General features: G+C 44.6%; 2 protein-coding genes and 1 pseudogene across 2 annotated transcripts; 1 reads left to right on the top strand and 2 right to left on the bottom strand.

The window, feature by feature from the left end:
• The first annotated feature begins 3,658 nt into the window (after positions 1-3,658).
• On the top strand, positions 3,659-9,350 carry LOC123140055 (testis-expressed protein 2). Its single transcript, XM_044559778.1, has 7 exons — positions 3,659-3,972; positions 5,484-5,728; positions 6,229-6,910; positions 6,992-7,346; positions 7,756-7,847; positions 7,971-8,165; positions 8,249-9,350. The coding sequence occupies exons 1-7, from the start codon at positions 3,787-3,789 to the stop codon at positions 8,939-8,941; spliced, it is 2,448 nt and encodes an 815-aa protein (XP_044415713.1). The 5' UTR covers positions 3,659-3,786; the 3' UTR covers positions 8,942-9,350.
• On the bottom strand, positions 9,341-15,261 carry LOC123140054 (disease resistance protein Pik-2). Its single transcript, XM_044559777.1, has 3 exons — positions 14,191-15,261; positions 12,385-13,080; positions 9,341-11,475 (listed from the first exon to the last, which is right to left on the bottom strand). Exons 1-3 carry the CDS (start codon positions 15,259-15,261, stop codon positions 9,628-9,630), a joined length of 3,615 nt encoding a protein of 1,204 aa, XP_044415712.1. The 3' UTR covers positions 9,341-9,627.
• Positions 15,262-17,775: 2,514 nt separating this feature from the next.
• LOC123139780 (disease resistance protein PIK6-NP-like) overlaps positions 17,776-22,057 on the bottom strand; it is a 5,874-nt pseudogene continuing 1,592 nt past the window's right edge.

The following is a 22,057-nucleotide window of genomic DNA, read 5'->3' as shown; positions in this document are numbered from 1 at the left end:
GGGCCTGCTAGGTGGCGCCAGGTAAGACTTTCCCCTTTTTTCTGTTTTTATTTATTCTGTAGGTTTGTGGACTTATTAAAAATTCCTAGACAACTCCTAAATTTCCCAAACTGCTCATGGTCCTTAGTTGGAATATTTCCAACATGGAACATTTTAGTTTGGGATTATTTGAGCATTAAAATGTTTTTATAAATTTTAAATGCCCAAATTCAAATACTTATGATTTAATTCAAAGACCTTAGGATGACCTAGAAAATTGTGCATCACTTTTGGCAGAGGTTCTGAACCAAGACAAAAATGATGGGCATTTTAGAAGGGCATTTCAGGTTCATTGAAAATATTTTTAGTAAACCCTAGTTGGATTCAGAGGGGGCTGGGGGTTCTGTCATCCCCATTTCAAGTTTCTGTTGAGAAAAATAGACATGATGCAACACTCTAATGCATGAACTAGCTAGGGTGTGACATCCTTTTCCAGAAAGGATCCATTCTTGGCAACACAAATCTTGCCCTCGGATCTTAAGTAGAAGGTATACCTGTTGGGGAACGTTGCAGAAAATTAAAAATTTTCCTACGGTTTCACCAAGATCCATCTATGAGTTCATCTAGCAACGAGTCATGGGAGAGTGATTGCATCTACATACCACTTGTAGATCGCGTGCGGAAGCGTTCAATGGAATGGGGATGATGGAGTCGTACTCGCCGTGATTCAGATCACCGATGACCTAGTGCTGAACGGACAACACCTCCGCGTTCAACACACGTACGGAGCGGATGACGTCTCCTCCTTCTTGATCCAACAAGGGGAAAGGAGAGGTTGATGATGATCCAGCAGCACGACGGCGTGATGGTGGATGCAGCAGAACTCCGGCAGGGCTTCGCTAAGCAACTACGGGAGGAGGAGGAGGTGTTGCAGGGAGGAGGGAGGCGCCAGGGCTTCTGGGTGCGGCTGCCCCTTCCCTCCCCTCCCTTTATATAGGTGCAAGAGAGGGGGGAGGGTGCAGCCTTGCCCCTTCCTCCAAGGAAGGGGTGCGGCCAAGAGGGGGGAGGAGTCCATCCTCCCCAAGGCACCTCGGAGGTGCCTTCCCCTCTTAGGACTCTCCCCTCTCCTTGATCTCTAGGCGCATGGGCCTCTTGGGGCTGGTGCCCTTGGCCCATATAGGCCAAGGCGCACCCCCTACAGCCCATGTGCCCCCCCCGGGGCAGGTGGACCCCCCCGGTGGACCCCCGGACCCCTTTCGGCACTCCCGGTACAATACCGATAAAGTGCGAAACTTTTCCAGCGACCAAAATAAGACTTCCCATATATAAATCTTTACCTCCGGACCATTCCGGAACTCCTCGTGACGTCCGGATCTCATCCGGGACTCCGAACAACATTCGGTTTGCTGCATACTCATATTCATACAACCCTAGCGTCACCGAACCTTAAGTGTGTAGACCCTACGGGCTCGGGAGACATGCAGACATGACCGAGACGGCTCTCGGGCAATAACCAACAACGGGATCTGGATACCCATGTTGGCTCCCACATGCTCCTCGATGATCTCATCGGTTGAACCACGATGTCGAGGATTCAAACAACCCCGTATACAATTCCCTTTGTCAATCGGTATTTTACTTGCCCGAGATTCGATCGTCGGTATCCCAATACCTCGTTCAATCTCGTTACCGGCAAGTCACTTTACTCGTACCGCAATGCATGATCCCGTGACCAAACACTTGATCACTTTGAGCTCATTATGATGATGCACTACCGAGTGGGCCCAGTGATACCTCTCTCATACGGAGTGACAAATCCCAGTCTCGATCCGTGTCAACCCAACAAACACTTTTGGAGATACCTGTAGTGCACCTTTATAGCCACCCAGTTACATTGTGACGTTTGGTACACCCAAAGCACTCTTACGGTATCCGGGAGTTACACGATCTTATGGTCTAAGGAAGAGATACTTGACATTGGAAAAGCTCTAGCAAAACGAACTACACGATCTTGTGCTATGCTTAAGATTGGGTCTTGTCCATCACATCATTCTTCTAATGATGTGATCCCGTTATCAACGACATCCAAATGTCCATAGTCAGGAAAACATGACTATTTGTTGATCAACGAGCTAGTCAATTAGAGGCTCACTAGGGACGTATTGTGGTCTATGTATTCACACGTGTATTACGATTTCCAGATAATACAATTATAACATGAATAAAAGACAATTATCATGAACAAGGAAATATAATAATAATCCTTTTATTATTGCCTCTAGGGCATATTTCCAACACTATCAACAATATGTGATAAGTTGCAAAAATCACCCGAGATACATGAGGATAACTTATGTTCCCTAGATTTCACTTGATGACAAATTGACAAAGAAATACCGGCATAATACAGGCCCAACAGGCCCACCGTTCGTTAGCACAGCCCGTGAAGAAATACTGGCCGAGAAAAAACGTCAGGCATCAAGCCCATTACAGCACCACACATATCAAATAATCAGGTTGGAAAAAATCAACCTAGTTTTCTACAACAACTCCCAGTCTAGAGACTACAAAACATCCCAGTCCAGAGCGGTTACATCATGTCCTTGCCGGCTGCATGGCGCACGAGAGCCTTGACATCCTCCCACAACTCGCCCATGTACAAAACGTCTTTTTGAACATGGGCCTTGGGTCAAAAAGAGAGTTAATGATAGGACGCCCATGTTCAAAACTCGTAGCTCATAGATATACGCGGCCATAACTCGTGCCGGACCTAACAAAGCCCGAAGCAGGAAAACGTAGGCCCAGGCCTGGCCCGGCCTAGTATCGAGGCCCAAGTCTGGCCCGGCCTAGTATCAAGGCCCAAGCCTGGCCCATCAATCAAAAAACCCGTCGGGCCACGGGCCAGGCCTCTTCCTTAAATTGCAAAAATGGCAAGCCCAAGCCCGGCCCTGCCAGGGCATCGGGCTCAAAATCTAGGCCCAGGCCCAGCCCATGGGCAAGGTCGGGCCGGGTATCCCGTGGCCAGGTATACTCCGGGATAGTCCTGGCCATCTCAGTCCCGGTCCTGTCGGCCCACCCAGACCCGGCCCTAAAATCCAGGGCCTAGGACCGATGGTCTTGCTCGTGGGCAGGGCTTGGGCCTAAGTTTTGAGCCCACCAGCAGGGCCTAGTGGGCTTGGGCTTGGCATATTGGCATTTTAAGGAAGAGGCCCGACCCACGGCCTTAAGCCCTAAGGGCTTTTGAGGGCTTTTTACCAGATGGGCCGGGCTTGGGCTTGAAAAGTAGGCCTGATGGTAGGGCCTGGGACGACCTGGGCCTCAGTTTTCTGCCATGGTCTTTTTTAGGCCCGGCCCGGCCCGGCCCATGGCCAGATATACTCAGGGAGATCATCTCGTACACACGTACACAATCCGTACGTACACGCACACATGCCCACGAACAAAACGCGTAGCCACCGTGGAATTCCATTCCAATTCCAATTCCAAAGCCGACGGGGCGAAGCAACCGAGCCACCCCACCCGCGCCCGCCCCCCCGCCCACCCACCCACCGACACTCGGGCCCCGTCAACCCCCGGGCCCACACGTCATCCCCCACCATCCAACCACCTGCCATGCACCTCCACGCGGTGCGCGGCCGGAAGCAAAAGAAAAGAAAAAGGGCGTCTCCTCCGCAGCTCCCCCCCACGCCACGCGTTGCGTCCGTTTTCTCCTCCTCACGCGGCGAGCACCCGCCGCTTTCCCCTTTTCGCACTCCAGTCCCTCCCTCCCCCGCCGGCGACGCCGCCCCCGCCGCCGCCGGGAGGAGGATGGCCTCGGCGGGGTTCCTGTGGGGCTTCCTCCTCGGCCTGCTCGCGCTGGCCGCGGCCGAGGCGGCCGCGCTGCTCTGGGCCGCGCGCCGCCTCCTCCGCCGCCAGGAGGCCGCCGCGAACTCGGCCCCGCCCGACGGCGACCAGGAGCTCCCCGGCGAGCAGCCGTTCCCCTGCGAGAAGAAGGTGAGGAGCACGCTACACGCGCCCCGTCCCCGCCGTAGCTTACTCCGCTTCTCGATTCGTTCGTGCGCGGCGGCAACTGCTCCGGAGCTCCGCGCAGATGCGGCGGGGGCTAGGGATCAGCTGCCGGCTTCCGCTCCGCTCTTTAGATAAGTCGGATTCGCGAGTTCCAAGGGTCGGGCGTAGCTGGTACTACTAGCTTCGCTTGGATAGTTGGATTGCTGTCGATTGGGGGAAGCAACAGTGCGCATTCGTGCTACTAGTTCTTCCTCCCCCAATTGCGGTGGTTGAAATTGGGGGAGACCTGGGCTGCTTTTGCTGTTCAATATTGACCTGGAGGACTAACTGCACTGTGCATTCCTGTTATAGTGGCTCAGCTGGCCAAATTAGACAGGGGTATGTGGCCAGAGTTCCGCTTGTAGATCCACGGCGCCAATGTACTTCATGCTAGATGCTTGTATGCGCTGTCCGCAGTTTGCTACTCCCTCCGTCCCAAAATTAGTAGTACAAAGTTGAGTCACTTATTTTGGGACGGAGGGAGTATTTATGAATTCCACCTGTTTATTTTCGAATGTCTGGGTGTATCCTGGGTAGTGCTCAGTGAGCTACTTCTGATGGTGATCGCAACCCTTGTGATGTATTTATCTTTATTTAGCATGTTGAAATTGGGTGTCACCTTCTCAGGTTAAACTGTTGTTCGATTTTGGCATCACTATGTGTAGTCCCAGTTGTGACTAAAACAAACATGTAGTCCATGAGTGGGAATTGCCACTGTGTAATATGTGGTTACTAGTTAGATTCCCAGGATTTTTAATGGCTTCTGACTGTGACTTGCACCTTGGGGTTGTGATGCTATTATCCTTTAGCATGCGTAGCTGTTAGGTGTAGCAGTGTCAGAACTCGGAAGCAGTACACTTAAGGATGCATTTTATGTCTCTGTTGGATGGTGTCTCCTAGATGCTCTTGCCACTAATTTTAATGTGAAGAATGGAATGACTCAGGTTAGGCGATTTGGGGATGCACGTGTAATAGAGTACAGAAGTCCTTTGGTTATTATGTCAAGGACTCTAAGAGTAGGATACCTACTTAAGAGGCTTTACCATGATTATAAGCAATTTGCCTCTGATTATCAGAACTGGTTAAGTCCCATTGCCACTGTTGACCCAATATACATATGGATTGACCTTAGTCAGACGCAATAATACTAGCTTTATCGTGTTCTTAACAATACATCTTTGCCTGTCACTATGTTACCATCGTGATATTCCTTTTTCTTTATAAACACATTGTTTATTAATTTCTATTGTCCAGGCAAGGGCTGTATTTATGAATATGTTCTATCCGTCTTAGATTGTGAATAAGATGGTTGAAGACAAAATATGCAAAATGAATTTGGCCAGTGAAGGGCTTACTTAACATTGCATTCAGTTCTCATCAAATTGCTTTTCATTTAGCTTTTGTATGTTTTATCGCTAATGATCAAGCCTACTTACGTTGCTGCCATATATTGACAGGGCTCTCTGTGGATACTAGAGCCAGAAAAGCTACCGAAAGTTAGTAATGAGCGCTTATCAAGTGGTGGTCCCAAAGAGACAAAGGAAAAGAAGAGTATTGTGGAGGTTTTTCCTGCAAAGAAATCGGCTAAAATCAAAGGGCACTCACTTACTTTGTCTGGTCCTGATGGCCCTGAAACTACAATTGAGCTTTTGAATTGCACGATCGTTGCTGTTTCTGCTTCAAGCATGTCCTCGCGCAAATGGTAAGTGCTCCAGACAAATGAAAATGCTTACCTGTGATCAATAAATTATCATTCATCTTTTTCTAGGTGTAAATAAATGTGAAGCTAGTTAATATTTTTTTGAGACAATAGCTATTTAAGTTTGAGCTTGCCTTATTAAGTACTCCCTCCGTTCGGAATTACTTGTCACAAAAATGGATAAAAATGGATGTATCTACAACTAAAATACATCTAGATACATTCTTTTCTTGGACGAGTAGGGAGTACCAAACAAATCTGAGAAGTATATTTGATGAATTGCATTGAATGTCTTGGTTCAAAGGTAAATCATACATGTTACAATCAGCTAAAGATTAAGTACATAAGTTTTTTGATGAAGGGAAGAACGAAATCTATTTTAGAGGACAAGTAGAAGTATTTGACAAGCAACTTTATGTGCCTTTCATCAAGCTGTTTGGCTACAGCTGGTAGAATATTATGCTTAACCTATATGTGATTGTGCTACTGTTGCTTATTTTCAGGACTAAGAGGTATCCGATAAAAGTGGAAAGCCAGGAATCTGACATCTATAATGGAAGCAAGGTGTGCTTTCTTTATGCTGAGACTTCATGGGAGAAGGAATCATGGTGTAAAGCACTTCGTCTTGCAGCTACTGCTGACAAGAAGAAATTGAATTGGCATGCTAAGTTGAGCAAAGAGTTCGGTAATTACATATCATCATTAAATGCCGAATACCCGTGTTTCCTAAAGCCGACAGCAATTTCTGCTGAGGATCATGAGGTTATGGACAGTGAAATAAAGACGGATGGGTCTTCCAAAGTCCGTCTTTTCCTCAAAAAACTAGCAAAGAAGGCATCTACAAAGGTTCCCGTGGAGGGTAAAACAAGTGCTACTTCATCCACACAAGGTGAAAGGAAGATGTTAGATAAAATACGCAGCTATCAGGGTGCACCATTTATTGAATCCTTACTAGGTCCGCAAGAGGACAAGTTCAGTAGCAGCTCATCACAAGATACAGCAAAACCCAGTGTCCCAACTGTTGCTTCGAGTCACACTGGACAGCTTCTAGCTTTTCCTGATGTAAATGCAGATGATAAAGTTGTGGATGAAGGTACACTCTGTTGGAACCTTCTATCCTCACGGCTCTTTTTCGATGCTCAAATGAGTGATGAGATAAACAAGGCCATCAAAGCACGTATTCAGGTTAGATTATACTGCTAATGTTCAAGAAATCTGTTGGTGTGTTCTTTCCTTTTTGTTTATTCATGATTCCCATTTGTACAGCGAACATTATCAAGCATGAGGACCCCAGCTTATGTGGGTGAAATTACACTTACGGAGTTCAGCCTTGGAAAACTTCCACCTTATGTGCATGCGATGAGAGTTCTTCCACTGGATTTAAATGAGCTGTGGGCCTTTGAAGTTGATTTTGAATATTCAGGCGGAATATTGTTGGACATTGAAACGAGGCTTGAGGTTGAGGAACCAGAGTTACAAAAGGACCTCATGAAAACCAATTTCGGAACAGACTCTAATGGGGAGGTTGACTCAGAGCTTCTTGAGAGTATTGAGCAGTATGGTAACCAGTTTAGAGGTTCACAGAACTCAGTTTCTTCAGTGGAAGGAAAAGACGAAGCAGGTTTGCTTAAACTTTATATTCTTCCTTGGAAGTCTTTGTCTATGCTTGTTCTACCGAATGACCGAATGATCCTTAAGAGGATAAGAGAGCCATTGTCTTTCTGCAAAATGTCCTGATCAACTCCTATATTCAGAGTCTTTGACATGTTAGTTCCCTATGTTGGTTTTGTATATACCTGTAGCAGACTTCAGATAGACATTGCTAGGATTTATGATTTCAGGCTTGCATCAGAACTTAGGTTAACAGTTTTGTATTAGAGGAGTATTCCTATGCAATGTGGAAATACTGGTTTCGTGTATCTGCATTTATTATTTCTTGATGATTCTAACAAAACATCATATTAATAAAAAGGGCTCAAATTATGATCCATCGATGTTGATTGTATGTACATTATGGTCTTTTGTTTCAGATGCTAGTCAGTCCAAGAGCACTGGATGGACATCAACATATATATCAAGGTTGAAAAATATGTTGCACTCAATAGCCGATCATGTCTCACAGGTTTGCTCTTCTCCTCGTTGTCTCCTGATTCGCCATTCATGTGTTTTACCTATGTATTCTTATGGACGCATACAGAAATGTCAAAAGCTTAAGATCAAATGTGCCGTTACATTCTTCTTGCAGGTTCCACTTTCTCTGGCGATAAAAATCACGTCCTTTAGAGGTACCTTGCGCATACATCTGAAGCCCCCTCCGTCGGATCAACTCTGGTATGGATTCACATCTATGCCTGAACTGGAGTGGGACTTGGAATCTTCCGTCGGAGACAGGAAAATTACCAACAGTCGCATCGCGTCATTTATAGGTAACAGAATCAAGGTAAACAACACGACCTTCCTCTGAACATGTTGTTCCTTTGCTGACTTGCATGTCTAACAGCGAAACACACCATGCTGTGTCAGGTTTCGCTCCGTGATAGCTTGGTGCTTCCAAACTGTGAATGCATTTCCATTCCAGGGATGCTGGCAGAGAAGGACGACTGGGTGCCCCGCAAGGAGGGACCTTATATCTGGCTCAACCACGAACCCACCGAGGCCAAAAGCCATGTCGCAGCCGCCACACCAACCCATCCTGAGGAAGCTGGTCCCAAGGAGGATGCCATCAGCAAAAGCAGAGCACCAAGTCTGCCTGCTTCCTCAGCCGGGAGCGAGGAGTCCCTGAAATCCATCGACGAGTCAGCCGAAGACCCTCCTGCAGAAGCATCTCATGCGCAGTCTCTCCTGGCTGAGACCGCCTCTCCTCCTCACCCGGACGCTTCCGACGAGCCGAGGAAACCGCTGCTGGCCACGGAGAAGCTCCAGGCAGACTCATCGGAGAGCAGGGCGGGATCCCCACCGTACACCTCCCTGAGGGCCATCATACCCGCGGGGGAACAGCAGCAGCAGCAGCAGGCGGTGGCGGCAGCAGCGGGCTCTGTTGGAGATGATGCAAAGCGGAAGAGCGGGAGGCGGAGCCGGATGATGGACCTGGGGAAGAAGATGGGGGACAAGCTGGAGGAGAAGCGGCGGCAGGTGGAGGAGAAGGGCCGGCACATCGTTGAGAAGATGCGGGAGAACGCGAGGACCAATAGCATGGAGAGAACCACCTCCGCGTAGTTAATTAGCCGGGAGCAGCAAGTTCGGTCAGTCGTGTTCTGTCGATTCTCCTTTCAATCGGGAAATCTGTGTATGGTAGCTAAGCTGAATCATTCCAGATGCATGTCACACATGTATAAATGTTGATTGACAATGAACATCTAGTCAGAACCAGCTAGGACAATGTGTACCCTTAGCTTAATGGTGTTTCAGTGGTAACTGAGTGGCAATTACCATACTGAACTTTTGTAGTGTCAAATTAATGGCGCTTCAGTAGTACATGAGTGACATTACATGGTCTACCAAGTTCATGAGGTTCAGGAATCATCTAGGCAGAATCATCTCTAATGAACATCTAGGCATGCAGAACCATCTATAATGAAGCATTCTTCTGAACAAATGGTAACAAGTTGATGAGGTTCATGAATTACATTTGTCGAAAAATATGGTCGAAGAAGAAGTACACAGAGGTAATGGCAAGCCAAAGTAGAAGTGATGTCCAGTTACAAAGTTATTGCCCAAGGCCAGTTCAAGGAAAATGAAATGAACAATTACACATGAACTTAAAACTCAGAAACTACACAACATAAGATGAAACCGCTGCCTAAACTGGAACATAAAGAAACACACTGGCAAGTAGGCCAACAAGTCGAGACCCCTCGCCGACATAAGCCCGCGGGTTGAATCTACTATGCAGCATAGTAGGTTCAGAAAACAATTTGTGGACCTAGCTCGTTCATAATGGGGCAGTTTTCATTGTTGGCGAGCTGCTTCCTCATGTCTGCCTTGACTTTGTCTTCCCTGTGTCTTGCCTCCTCTTCTGCTTCTTCTTCGGTCATATTTTCCTTTCGTGCGATGAGTGTTGGGGTAACGACGACCAAGAGCCGCACTTCCTTGATGCTCGGGATAAATTCCAGTCCAGAAAAGCTGATTTCACAATCGATAAGTCGCAGGTTCAGCACCTCGAGTTTGGGCATCGATGATGCCTCAAACTCCAACGATCCGACCTCCACGTCCATGTAAACAAGCTCGAGCCTCACGAGGCTTCTGAAAAGGCCACTATGGAAAGTGATAGGTAGTGCACTCTGGAACGATTTCTCCATGATAGACAGAATGGATAGGTTTGGTAGGTTCCCAAGGATTCGCATGTCTTCATCGTTAATAGACACCTCGGTGGATTCCAGCTTAATCTTCACCAAATTCTGGAGCACCTTGATCCATTGCGGCAGTTCATCCATCCAACCGAGAAGCTTGAGGCTCCGGAGATTTTCTGGAGGCGAGGACATGCCATTCAAGATGTCACATAAATCCCATACCTCTGACCGCACTGACAAAGATTCAAGGCGGCCAAGACCTGAAATGGCTGAACAAAACTCCGGGCCATTACCCCTGTCAATGCCAAACACTCCTAACTTGCGGAGGTTGGTGAGACCTCCTATCTCTTGTATGATGGCATTTTCCCATTCAAGGTGCACACATCGCAGTGTGTTCAGGGATTTCAGTTCCCCGATCCCTACTGGCACCTTAACAGCATAAGCTTGTATGACCATCGCGCAACAAGAAGCGAAAGGTACACAACATGCTAGTGATGGTCGTTCTTCTCCGATATAGAATTCATTGCCAGCTTTCAGTTGACATAGCTTGCTAAGCTTGGCGATGGTTCTTGGCAACCTTGTTATTCTTGTATTTTTGATGTCTAGTGTCTCAAGTTGTCGCAGGTTACCCACTGAATCTGGCAGGTAATATATCCCTTCACACCCTCTTAGAGAAAGGTATCTCAGATGAAGATGATTCCCAATGTGCTCAAGGTGATGATCGGCTAGATCTTCAGTTCCTTCGAGGTCCAACACACGAAGAAATCTCATCTTGTCAGAAATATAAAATGGCCTCCACTCGCCAAACACCGTCAATGACCGTATACATGACAACTTCATGGTGGCCTCAAACTGACCTTTGTCTCCATCCCAATTACTGCTTATGGCAAGGTGACGGAATGTGCCTTGGTTGTTTGAGTTGCATCCTTCCTCCAGCCTGAAAACAAGATTTTCCTGCATTGACTTTTCTATGATGATATCACGGATCGGATCATGTACTTGACATGAGTTAGTTCCTTGTATGCTGCAAAGTGAAATCTGAGTTGGTAATATCATGCTTCTCTCTAGAAGTTCCATGAAGTATCTTTTGGCCGTGGATGTATCCTCTGAGTAACCTTCTGCAACCCATCGGCACACCAAACGTCTCCGGCTAACTATGTGATCTTCAAGGAAGATGGATAAGTACAAGATGCAGGACTTGAGGTAATAGGGTAGGCCATCATAACTTTTCAGAAGCACTGTTTTTACACCCTCAAACTTTGGATTCATCTCCCTCTCCAGACTGATACATCGATCCAGTTTCATCCACTCCCCGACAGTTTTTGTTGGTTGTGCCGCCAAAAATCCACCTATGGTGAGTATCGCAAGGGGAAGTCCATTGCACTTCTTTAGGATCAGATTTGCGGGTTCAACCAATTCAGGATAATGCTTAGTCAAATCTGTGGCTTTATCCTTAAATACCTGCAATTGGTTAACATATAATTAGTTTTGACCACTGTGTAATTAAGATGAGTCAGGTGTATGGAAACTAGTGTACAGAGTTTATTTTTTTGTCTATCATGTGCATGTTTGGGTGGCTAGTACGCAATAGGCTATGTTTTCTATTGACTTGGTAATAAACATCAGGAATGCAATTAGAAATATTTCTTTCATTATCTATTTTTTTAATTGGAGTGACTAGGACATAGTTCTGTATGTACGAATTCTAAAACTGAAATATGAAACACTATCTGTTATTATAATACAAGTTGAGTTATACTTATCATGTTCATCACCCAAACATACTTTGTACCAAATTTAACATCAACGCATGTTTCCATCCATTCTCTATATGTATATTTTTTTTAGTAATTCTTGGAAAGATGCTTATGTTATTTGGCTCAGTTTGTACAAAAGGGGAAAAGGAGAAGTACTTTTCTAGCACCATGTACATAAACCAACCTGTTTGGAGAGCACGTAGTTTCAAAAATATGGAAAAATGATTAAATTGTATTCATTATAGTTACATGATTCTTTCAAAACATTGTTCCCATATAATTTGGTAAGGGAAGTAGTGAAGTCATGGAATTTGCCAGCTTGATTCTAATGCTAGCTAACCTGGCCTAACTCGGGAAATGGGTTCATGTAATCAGTATTTTGGTTTCACACCTAGCATGTCAATGTATATGATTCCTAAATATTGCCCTACAACATGATAGCCGAATTTACGTTCTTGCAACCCACTCTGAATTATCTCTTGTAAAGGGGGATGGTTGTGTTGTGCTTACAGTATGCTAATCTGAAATATGACCCTTCGAAGATCTAGATAAAGGGAACTATATATTTTTGCAATTAAGAAAGTGAATAATATGGGTAGTATTCTATCAGTACCTTTTCTGTGAAGAGGTCACAAGCACCCTTTTCATTTAGACCATTGAGCAAGCGTATGCACTTTGTGTTTTTGCAACAATGCTTAGCAATATCCTCATGCCTTGTGGTTATCAGAATAACCAAGCTTGGACTATTCATTGCCAGCAAACATGGCAATATTATATCCCATTCCATGGTAGACGAGAGGTCATCAAGAACAATCAAGCAACTCTTTTCTTGTAAACACCGGTCCAACACTCTAGTAAAGTCTGCAACTTTCGTTGAAGCAACTTTCCTTGCATCTAGTTGAAATGCTAAGCTGCTAATGAGCCTCTCAAGCTTGAAAGGTTGCAAGACTGTGACATAGGCATGCTTTTCAAACATTTGATTGACCTCTTGGCTACGGTAAATATCATTGATCAGAGTGCTTTTCCCAACACCACCCTTTCCCCACACTGCAATGACCTGATTTTGTTGTTGGGTGCCAGAGTGTTCTAGAATCAATTCAATAATATCAGATATTTCTTTCTCCCGCCCAATAAGCTGAAATTCTTCTACAGGACCTAGCACATTACTGGTGTGTGTGAGGCTCTCTTGGATCATTGTCATGTCATCATCTTCAGAATAAGATTGGCCTTTTTGTATCTCATTCTCAATGGTGTGGTGTAACACTAAGCTCGACGTTGCCTTTGATGAATATGTTGTGTCTTGAAAGCTCTGAACACAAACAGAAGACACGTTTTCAACTATAAATCACTCGAAATAATAATATGCATCTGTTCAACACATATATATGTCCTAAGCTAGACAACAATATTAAAGTCACAATGGACCTTAAATCAAGATCAAATGGCATGTATACAAGTCAGTTTTGCTCACATCACGTTTGATTTTGCCAAGAAATTCTGAAAGCGGGTGAGTAATTAGTAAAGAAAAACATACATGACCATGGACTTCAATTATTCTTGAATCATGTCAAAAGTTGAGCAATACTACAACAGAATATAAAGTTAATGAAAAACATCGCACTCACATGACCAAAGAAAACATGAAATTCATTTACATATTAGCAATAGGTATGCCAAAATTGTTCTTGTAATTTCAAATTTATGAAGGGGAGCCTTGGCGCAGTGGTAAAGCTGCCGCCAAGTCCTGGAAACAGCATCTTATAGAAATGTAGGGAAAGACTGCGTACAATAGACCCAAAGTGGTCGGACCCTGCGCAAGCGGGAGCTACATGCACCGCTGCCTTTTTTTTTTCAAATTTATCAAACCATCACAACATTATCCATGTACTACACTAGATGGCAGCATACCCATCCCAACATGGCAACCTCTCCAATGGAACGGTGCAGTGGCATCAATAAGAAATACAGGGTTGGTGACTGATCTTGGAGGTTGCATATGTCTCTGGTGAGGGGGCTGTTACCGGGGTCATCAAGAGGAGTTCCACAACGGTCCCAGTTGGCCACCTTGGCTAACCTTGTGCAACACACAAATTAATCTGCGTGGGATGTACCACAAGACCACAACGCGTCAAGATAATTTAGCTTTGCGCAGGTGTTTACTGGCCCATATTTTCGGTGATATGTCTAAAAGAGAAAAAAAAACTTCAGCTAATATCTAGAGACGCATCTAATCTATATAATAGTAGGATACTAATGCTAGCGTGACTATAGAACAAATAAATGAGGGTATTAAATGTGTGCTCTGTGGCGGTTTGCTTTATATATAAAGCGGGGCGAAAGCCTTTCTCGGTATAACCATGATTTGGAGCAAGATGAAAGAATAACAAAAAGCTATTTCCAAAATTGAACTAGCTAGTACCTGCTGGTGGAAAGCATAGATGGTCTGCTCAGCAGACAATTTCTTCAGCTTGGAAACCATACTTTTCTGGCCTGGACACAAGCTTGCAACTTCAACTCGCTCCGCAGACACTACGATTTGGCTCCCCATTTTGTTTTCAGGGAAGCAAGCCTTGATCTGCTGCCACTCTTCCATGGTGGATAGGTCCGTAAGCACAATGAGGTACCTCTTGTTGATGATGTACACGCCGTCTTGGCGTGCCAACTCTCGACCCGGCTTTGCCTCCTCCAGCTCCAGCTCCAAAGGAGAATCAGCCACCTCTACAAAAGTTTCTTGAAACTGCTCCACCATACTTTGGACAAACTCTTGGGGTTGGAAAGGCCGCGTCACTCTGACCCACGCGCGGCATGGAAATTGCACTTTTATGGCTGGATTGTCATAGGCCTCCAGGATGATGGAGGTATGCCCAGCGGTGCCACTTGTTCCCCACACTCCGATCACTCCAATTTGGCCAGAGCCCGAGCCCGAGCCCGAGCCCGGGACATCCCTGACGATCAGCTGGGCGAGATCTATCACTGGTCTTGATCCATGCTGATTCATGGCATGTCTTGTTGCTTCATCAACGCCGAGCATGGCATCAGCAGCGCCGGTGTTGATGGAGAGGTCGGGAGCTTTGGACGCACCGTCGATGAGGCGGTAGCATGCATTCCTCTGGCTCACGTCCTCCACCTTGGCACGCAACTCCTTCATCTGCTCGACGACATGGCGCCGGTCGAGGAGTGTGCGAGGGATTCCCCAGCAGGATTGCCCGTGGATGCGGACGACGATGTCCTTGAGGCCATCCTCGACGTCGTAGGCGACGTCGCGGACCTGGTTCGCCCAGGTCGTGACCACCTTGTTGACGTGGTCATCTTGCTCATCATCGTGTGCCACCATCAGGAAAGACTGCATCATCTGCAGCTCGTCCGTGATGAAGGCCTTGTCGTGTTGGACTCCGAGCTCCATGGCCGTGTCCTCCATGATGGCGGATTTGGCGCATCCAAGCGCTCCTTTCAGCACGGACTTGCCGATGCTCACCGCCGTGGACTCCATCGGTGTCGATTGAGCTTCTCTCTCCCGACCTCTCCCTGTGAGCATTTGTGTGTGGATGAGATCTGAAAACGCAGGTCTGAGGGCTCTAATTGTATAGCAGGTCACGTATATCCCTTTTGTTGTACCGTTGTATTCGTATATCCATTTTCTAATGCCATGTTTTGGTAGATAATGGAAGTTCATGCGCGGCCTCGATGATTCACAACTTCAACCAATTGTTAATCAAAATTGCCAGGCCTATAATCAAGATTTGCATAGTAGTTAATTCTATTATGTCCCCTAGTCAAGCTGCTTGGACCAAGCATGCATGTGAGGCCCTTCATCCAGCAACCCACGTTATGGATTAAAGTTTAGAAAAAAAAATCAATCCATACGGCTTTGATGCTAATAGCTGTCCATCATGGAGTAGTATATGCCAGCACAAAGTTTGACTATTTATCAAGATCTATGGTGAACGTGCATGCACGTTGTGGGTTGTTGGGTTGAAAATCAAGCATAGTTTCTTGAGTTGACTGCTAAAATTGCTGCACAGACGCAGCTTGAAACGTCCATCTATTGCTCTAGTACACACCAACACCATGCATCCTACTGGACTGTGGACTCCAAAATTTTAAAGCAGTCAGAAATTTTTAACTTGCCAAAAATTAAGCATGTTAAAAGAATAACTGGCTGTTGCAAGAATAACTGACTGTCGCAAGAATGTATTTTCTGTTGCTCTGTACACCCCGAGAATAACTGACTGTCGCAAAAATTAATGAATAATGGACTGTTAAAAGAATGCATTTTCTGTTGCTCTGTACACCCCGAGAATAACCGACTGTCGCAAGAATATTAAACTGCAAATATAGAACCATGAGAAAATCTTGATGAATCACCAAAGCAGGATCAGGACGCCATCAACATCCTCCTCGCCGACCTTCGCTCGATGGCCTTCTGCGTGGCGCCCCTGCTGCCACCCCTCCCCCGGAGCCTGACTAGATGCTACTCGGGGTTGCTGGGCTGAGTGTGTGTTTTGTTTTCTGGGCTTGTTGTGTTGTGCCCTCAGCATTAACCCTTTGTATACTCATTTGTGCTTGTGAGACCTTCGTGTGTGTGTGTGTGTGTACGTGTGTGAAACCTTGTTGGATGTTGGCTTGAGCAGTTTGCTTTATTTATAAAGTGGGGCGAAACCCTTTTTCGGTAATCACCAAAGCAGGTACAGGAATTCAAAAGCCCACCCTTTTAACCGCAGCTTTGAGCTTCGGATAGAAGGCATGGACATGGCTTGCAAGATCAGAGCTCACCATGCTTTTTTTTATCAGGACACAGTCGACTATATATATTTTGCTGCAGTGTGTCTTTGTTCGGCAAGTGTGATTCCTCTATTTCTCCAGATTGGGGATCGAGTTGGCCCTGTGCCCATCTGTCCATGCTAGGAACGAGGACTGGTGGTCGGCGGCGAGAAGGCGCATCTCAAAAATGTATCGGAAGGGTTTTGACACATTTATCACGCTCATCTATTGGTGCCTTTGGAAGCAAAGGAACGGTAGGGTATTTGAGAGGAGTGCGATTTGTGATGAATGGGGCACCATAAATTTGATTTGTCAAGAGCTAGGACTTTGGGCTAGGGCAGTAGCCACTGGAGTTTCTCATTATAGTGAGTAGTTGTCTAGCTTAAGATGGGGTGGATGCTGGTTTAGGAATCGTTCGGCGATGCCTTACTAGCTTGTTTGTAACTTCTTATACAAATACTCTTTTTTTATAAAGTTATGGTACGTCTTTGACGTACCTTCAAAAAAAAGTTTATCCTGTTCTTGTGGTTGGATCGAAACAGGAAACCATCAGAAAAGTAGCAAAATACAAAATGAGTTCTCCATATGGTTAGATCGGAACAGGAAACCATCAAAAAATATTGTCCAGATGACTAGATTTTTTTGTCAGCGTTACATACGTATGGCTTGATCCATAGATGGTACTCCCAGATGCAACTTTATCCTCTCTCTGCTCAAGAACCTTCGGATGAAAAAGGATAAATTGTTGGTTAATTACTACATTAAGCCAAATTATAGCTCCATAACAACTCCTGGCCTGAATGCCACAAAGACAAAGGGGAGTCCTCACCTTTCAGGGTCTTCCCTCTGTCGCTTCTGAAGACAGAACATACCAGGTGTTCTATGCCCAACGGGACCGATGAGCCGAGGGAACCAATACTTATCACAGATATCCTTCAGGAAGACAGTTCTTCAGAGAGCAGAGTATATGCTTTTGCAGAGGCTGGTCCTGGTGGGTAATGTTCCTCACAAATGATTACATGCTTTTGCAGTTTGCTGATACATGACATAGAGACTTTTCCTAATGACAAGCTATGTAGATCAGCACGAAGAGAAGTAGTGTTTATTACAAAATTACTGCCCTGAAGCCAGCACGACAAGAAAGTAGTAACAAGCTACATAGTAGGATCTGAAAAAACAAATACACAGCCTGCTGCATGAGCCTCCACCCCTATGAGGACACAAGTGCCTCCACCTAGCTAGTTCATTCCACCTTCAAAATGGGTTTATTTTTCCTGTTGGCGAACTGCTTCCTAATGTCCTCCGTGGTTTTCTTCTTCCTACAATTTGTTTCCTTTTCTGCCTATTCTTCTGTTATACTACCATCTAGGTAAATACCGATAAAGAGCCGCACTTCCTTGATGCTTGGGAGAAATTCCAGCCCAACCAAGCCAGCTGTACAATTCATAAGTTCCAGCCTCAGCACCTCAAGTTTTGGCATTGATGCTTCCTCAAACTTTAGTGACACAATTTCCATTGACATGTAATACAACTCGAGTACCATGAGGCTTCTGAAAAGGCCACTCTGGAAAGTGATAGGCCCTTCCATCTGGAATGCTTCATCCTCCAAAAGCAGAATGGATAGGTTTGGTAGGTTCCCAAGCACATGCATGGTTTCACAGTTGCTTGACAAATTGGTGTATTGTAGTTTGAGCTTTACGAGATTCCGGTGCCCTTTGACCCATTCCGGCAGTTGTTTCACGTAACCGCATAGCTTGAGGCTCTGGAGGTTTTCCGTAGGCGAGGACATTCCCTGCAAGTAATCATACAAATTTTCTCCTCGTGACTGCAGTGACAAGGACTCGAGGTGTCTCAGACAGGAAATGGCCGAACAGAATTCCGACACATTTTCTGTGGTGATGCCAAACTGTACTCCTAACTTGCGTAGGCTTGTGAGACCTTTTATCTCCTTTATGACGGCATTTCCCCTTTCAAGGTCCAAGCACCCCAGCGCCTGCAGGGTTTTCAGTTTCCCTATCCCTCTTGGCACCTTCAGAGAAAAAGCTTGTACATCACCCAACATGTACCACATGTAAGGAGCACATGCACCACGTCGCCAACTAAAGTGCATGGGGGTATGTATGCAACATGATAGTGCCGACGATTCTTCTGGATAACCTTCTACATTTCCAGCATGCAGAAAACGTAGCTTACTAAGCTTGGTGATACTTTTGGGAAGCATAAATATCCCTGTAAATTTGATATCTAGTGTCTCAAGTTGTCTCAGGTTACCCACCGAATCTGGGAGGTAAAAGATGCCTTCACAACGTCTTAGAGAAAGGTATCTCAGATGGATATGATTTCCAATGTGCTCAAGGCGATGATCAGCTAGACCTTCCCTTGATTCTAAGTCCAGCACCCGAAGCAACCTCATCTTGTCAGATATGTAAAATGGCCTCCAATTGCCAAATACCGTCAATGAACGTATATGGGACAACTCCACAGTGTTCTCCAACTCATGCTCATCTCCCTCCCAATTGCTGCTTATGGAAAGGTGACGCACTGTGCCTCGAGCATTTGAGTTACATCCTTCCTCCAACCTAAAGACAAGATTTTCCTCCATTGACTTTGCAATGCTGAGATCACGGATTAGATCATGTAGCTGGCACGAATCGAATCCTTTCCTGCTAAGAATTGACTGTTTAGTTGGTAAAATCATGCTTCTCTCAATGAGTTCTGTGAAGTATCTATCGGCTACCGATCTATCCCACGAGTAACCTTCTGCGATCCATCGGCACACCAAACGTCTCCGGCTAACATTGAGATCTTCAGGGAAGATGGACAGGTACAGAAAACAAGACTTGAGGTAATAGGGTAAGCCATCGTAACTTTTCAGGAGGACCACTTTTATGACCTCGAATTTTGGATTCATCTCCAGCTCAATATTGATATGCTCATTCAATTTCCTCCACTCTGCCACAGTTTTCGTTGGTTGGTCTGCCAAGAAACCACCTATGGTGACTATTGCAAGAGGAAGTCCATTACACTTCTTTAGGATTAGTTTTGCTGGTTCAACCAATTAAGGATAGTGCTTAGCCAAATCTGTGACTTTATTCTTAAATACCTGCAATGGTGAGAAATATATTAGTATTTTTACTACACTACAATCAAATGAATCGGGTGCAAGAAAACAAATCTTTCTACTTTGTTTATTAACTAATTTGTCTCAGTTAAGTTTGGTGGTGAGTAAACATACAACGTGGCCAGAACATAGTTCCATACATGTACTCCCTCCGTAAAGAAATATAAGAGCATTTAAATCACTAAAGTAGTGATCTAAACGCTCTTATATTTGTTTACAGAGGGAGTAATTTTGTATGTAAGACAAATGAAATCAAACTATATTGATTACTATAAAATGGACCAATACATAAGTTAAGTGTTCACTTATTGTGCACATCTCTTAACAAATTTTTGTAATAAAATTCACATGGACACATTAATTAAATATTCAGAGCTTGAAATATGTGATATCACTAAGTTATAAAATGGAAAACAAAGAATATACTATTACGGTAACGTGTTCATATTAAACTATCTGAAAAAAAATATTGTTTTGAACAAATTGGAAAATTCATAGAAATGAAACTTGTTCTAATTACAGGACATTGTTTTAACCATTGCCTCAAGTATATTTTTGATATAAGAGTAGTGGTGAAGCCTTAGATTATTGTCGGTCTGCTACGAACCTAACCTGGCCTAACCAGACAATGGTTAACATAATCAGTGTTTTGGTTTAATTACTGAAAGTATAACATTCCTACATGATGACCCAATGACATCGGTCATGGTGGTGGATGCATCTTATGTTTTGCAACCATTTTGAAGTATCTCTTCCAAATTGTGGTCCAGCAGAGCTACACTATACTAATCTGACATGACCCATCCTAAAGAAATACAAGTAACAGCTCTAATACCTTTTTTTGTGAAGAGATCACATGCATCCTTGTCTTGTATAACACTAAGAAAGTGTATGCACTCCTTTTGTTCCATGTACTCTGGTTTCTTGCAACAATGTTTAGCAATATCCTCTTGCCTTGTTGTGATCACAATAACCAAGCTTGGATTTTTCATGGCAAGTAAACTCAGCATTATTTTATCCCATTCAGTGGTGGATGATAGGTCATCGAGAACAATCAGACATTTTTTTCCTTGTGAACGTTTACATAACACTTCTGTCAACTCTTTAACCCCCATCAAACCAATATCTTCTTTGGCATCAAATGCAAAGTCCATGGCGCTCTTCTTTGGTTCTAACTGGTATATTAAGCTCCTCAGGAGCTCCTCAAGCTTGAAAGGTCGCAAGACTGTGACAAAAGCATGTTTACCAAACATGTCATTGACCTCTTGACTTTGATAAATATCTTTGATCAGAGTAGTTTTTCGAAGACCACCCATTCCCCACACTGCTATCGCCTGAAATTGTGGGGTGGAAGCGTGTTCTCGGATGACTTCAATAATAGCAATTTTTTCTTCGTCTCGCCCAACAAGCTGGAATTCTTCAAAAACACATGCAATCATGTTGATGCGTGTGTGATTTTCTTGCACTATCATCTTTCTGTCAACATTATTATTAGACTGGTATTCTTTTATATCATCCTCAACAATGCAGGGTAGCGTTGAGCTAGATGTTGGCTTCGATGAATATGTCATGTCTTGAGAACCCTGAACACAAGCAAACAATAACTACATGAAATTTAGTTGACGGATCATTCCAAAAACTTACTGAAGAATCAGCTCAGTGCATTTCCAGATGCTACACAACAATTTTGTTACCACAATGAACCACACATAGTAAATCGAAGCTAGGATATCATGTATACAAGTCAATTTTGCTGAGATGACCTGTTAAGGCTTGGCTTTGCCGAAAATACTAAAAGCAGTCCAAAATTTTAAAAAAGCGAAAAAGTACACGAACACAAAGTATTCATGAGGAACATAGAAAGTTTGCTACTACTACAAGCAGGGTGAACATAAAGTTACTAAAAACATTAGAACTCAGCATTGCATGACCACCTACATGTCATGTATGGTGACTTGGTGAGACATATACGCTTAGCCGTCCGTATACCCTCCTCAGGCACCTCTAGAAGCCACAACCATTTAGCATTCAAGGAGGACGAAAACTACAAAATATTCCAGTTCTTATGTAATTCGTATTAATAGAGAAGAAATATAGTTAGTGTTCTATTAAAGAGTCCTCACCGATATGATTTAGTTTTGTCAATATGTAAGGCAAGCAAGAATAGAACTAGTCTAATTTTGTCCCTATCTACTGGATTCCCTGCTCTACCTCTTCTCTCCCTTCACCCTTGTCGTTATGCCTCAATGAGACACATCGCCACCGAACCTAGTCACCTGCCGTCTTCTCCCACTGGAGAGTGGTAACCTGTCCCTATGGATCTTCGTAGGGGAAACCAATATCAGCAAGGAATATAGGGACGAAGAAAAAAGATCTGGGAGGACTGTGAAGGTCTATGGTGATG

The sequence above is a fragment of the Triticum aestivum genome, chromosome 6B (genome assembly GCF_018294505.1).
Source record: "Triticum aestivum cultivar Chinese Spring chromosome 6B, IWGSC CS RefSeq v2.1, whole genome shotgun sequence".
Classification (NCBI taxonomy): domain Eukaryota; kingdom Viridiplantae; phylum Streptophyta; class Magnoliopsida; order Poales; family Poaceae; genus Triticum; species Triticum aestivum.
This window is presented reverse-complemented; position numbering and strand designations above follow the sequence as displayed.

Coding starts and splice junctions, on each gene's coding strand:
- LOC123140055 (XM_044559778.1), top strand. CDS start 3,787: ATGGCCTCGGCGGGGTTCCTGTGGGGCTTCCTCCTCGGCCTGCTCGCG. Junction 7,347..7,755: donor GGAAGGAAAAGACGAAGCAG/GTTTGCTTAAAC, acceptor CTTTTGTTTCAG/ATGCTAGTCAGTCCAAGAGC. Junction 8,166..8,248: donor TTATAGGTAACAGAATCAAG/GTAAACAACACG, acceptor ATGCTGTGTCAG/GTTTCGCTCCGTGATAGCTT.
- LOC123140054 (XM_044559777.1), bottom strand. CDS start 15,261: ATGGAGTCCACGGCGGTGAGCATCGGCAAGTCCGTGCTGAAAGGAGCG. Junction 13,081..14,190: donor TCTATGCTTTCCACCAGCAG/GTACTAGCTAGT, acceptor GTTTGTGTTCAG/AGCTTTCAAGACACAACATA. Junction 11,476..12,384: donor GTGACCTCTTCACAGAAAAG/GTACTGATAGAA, acceptor AACCAATTGCAG/GTATTTAAGGATAAAGCCAC.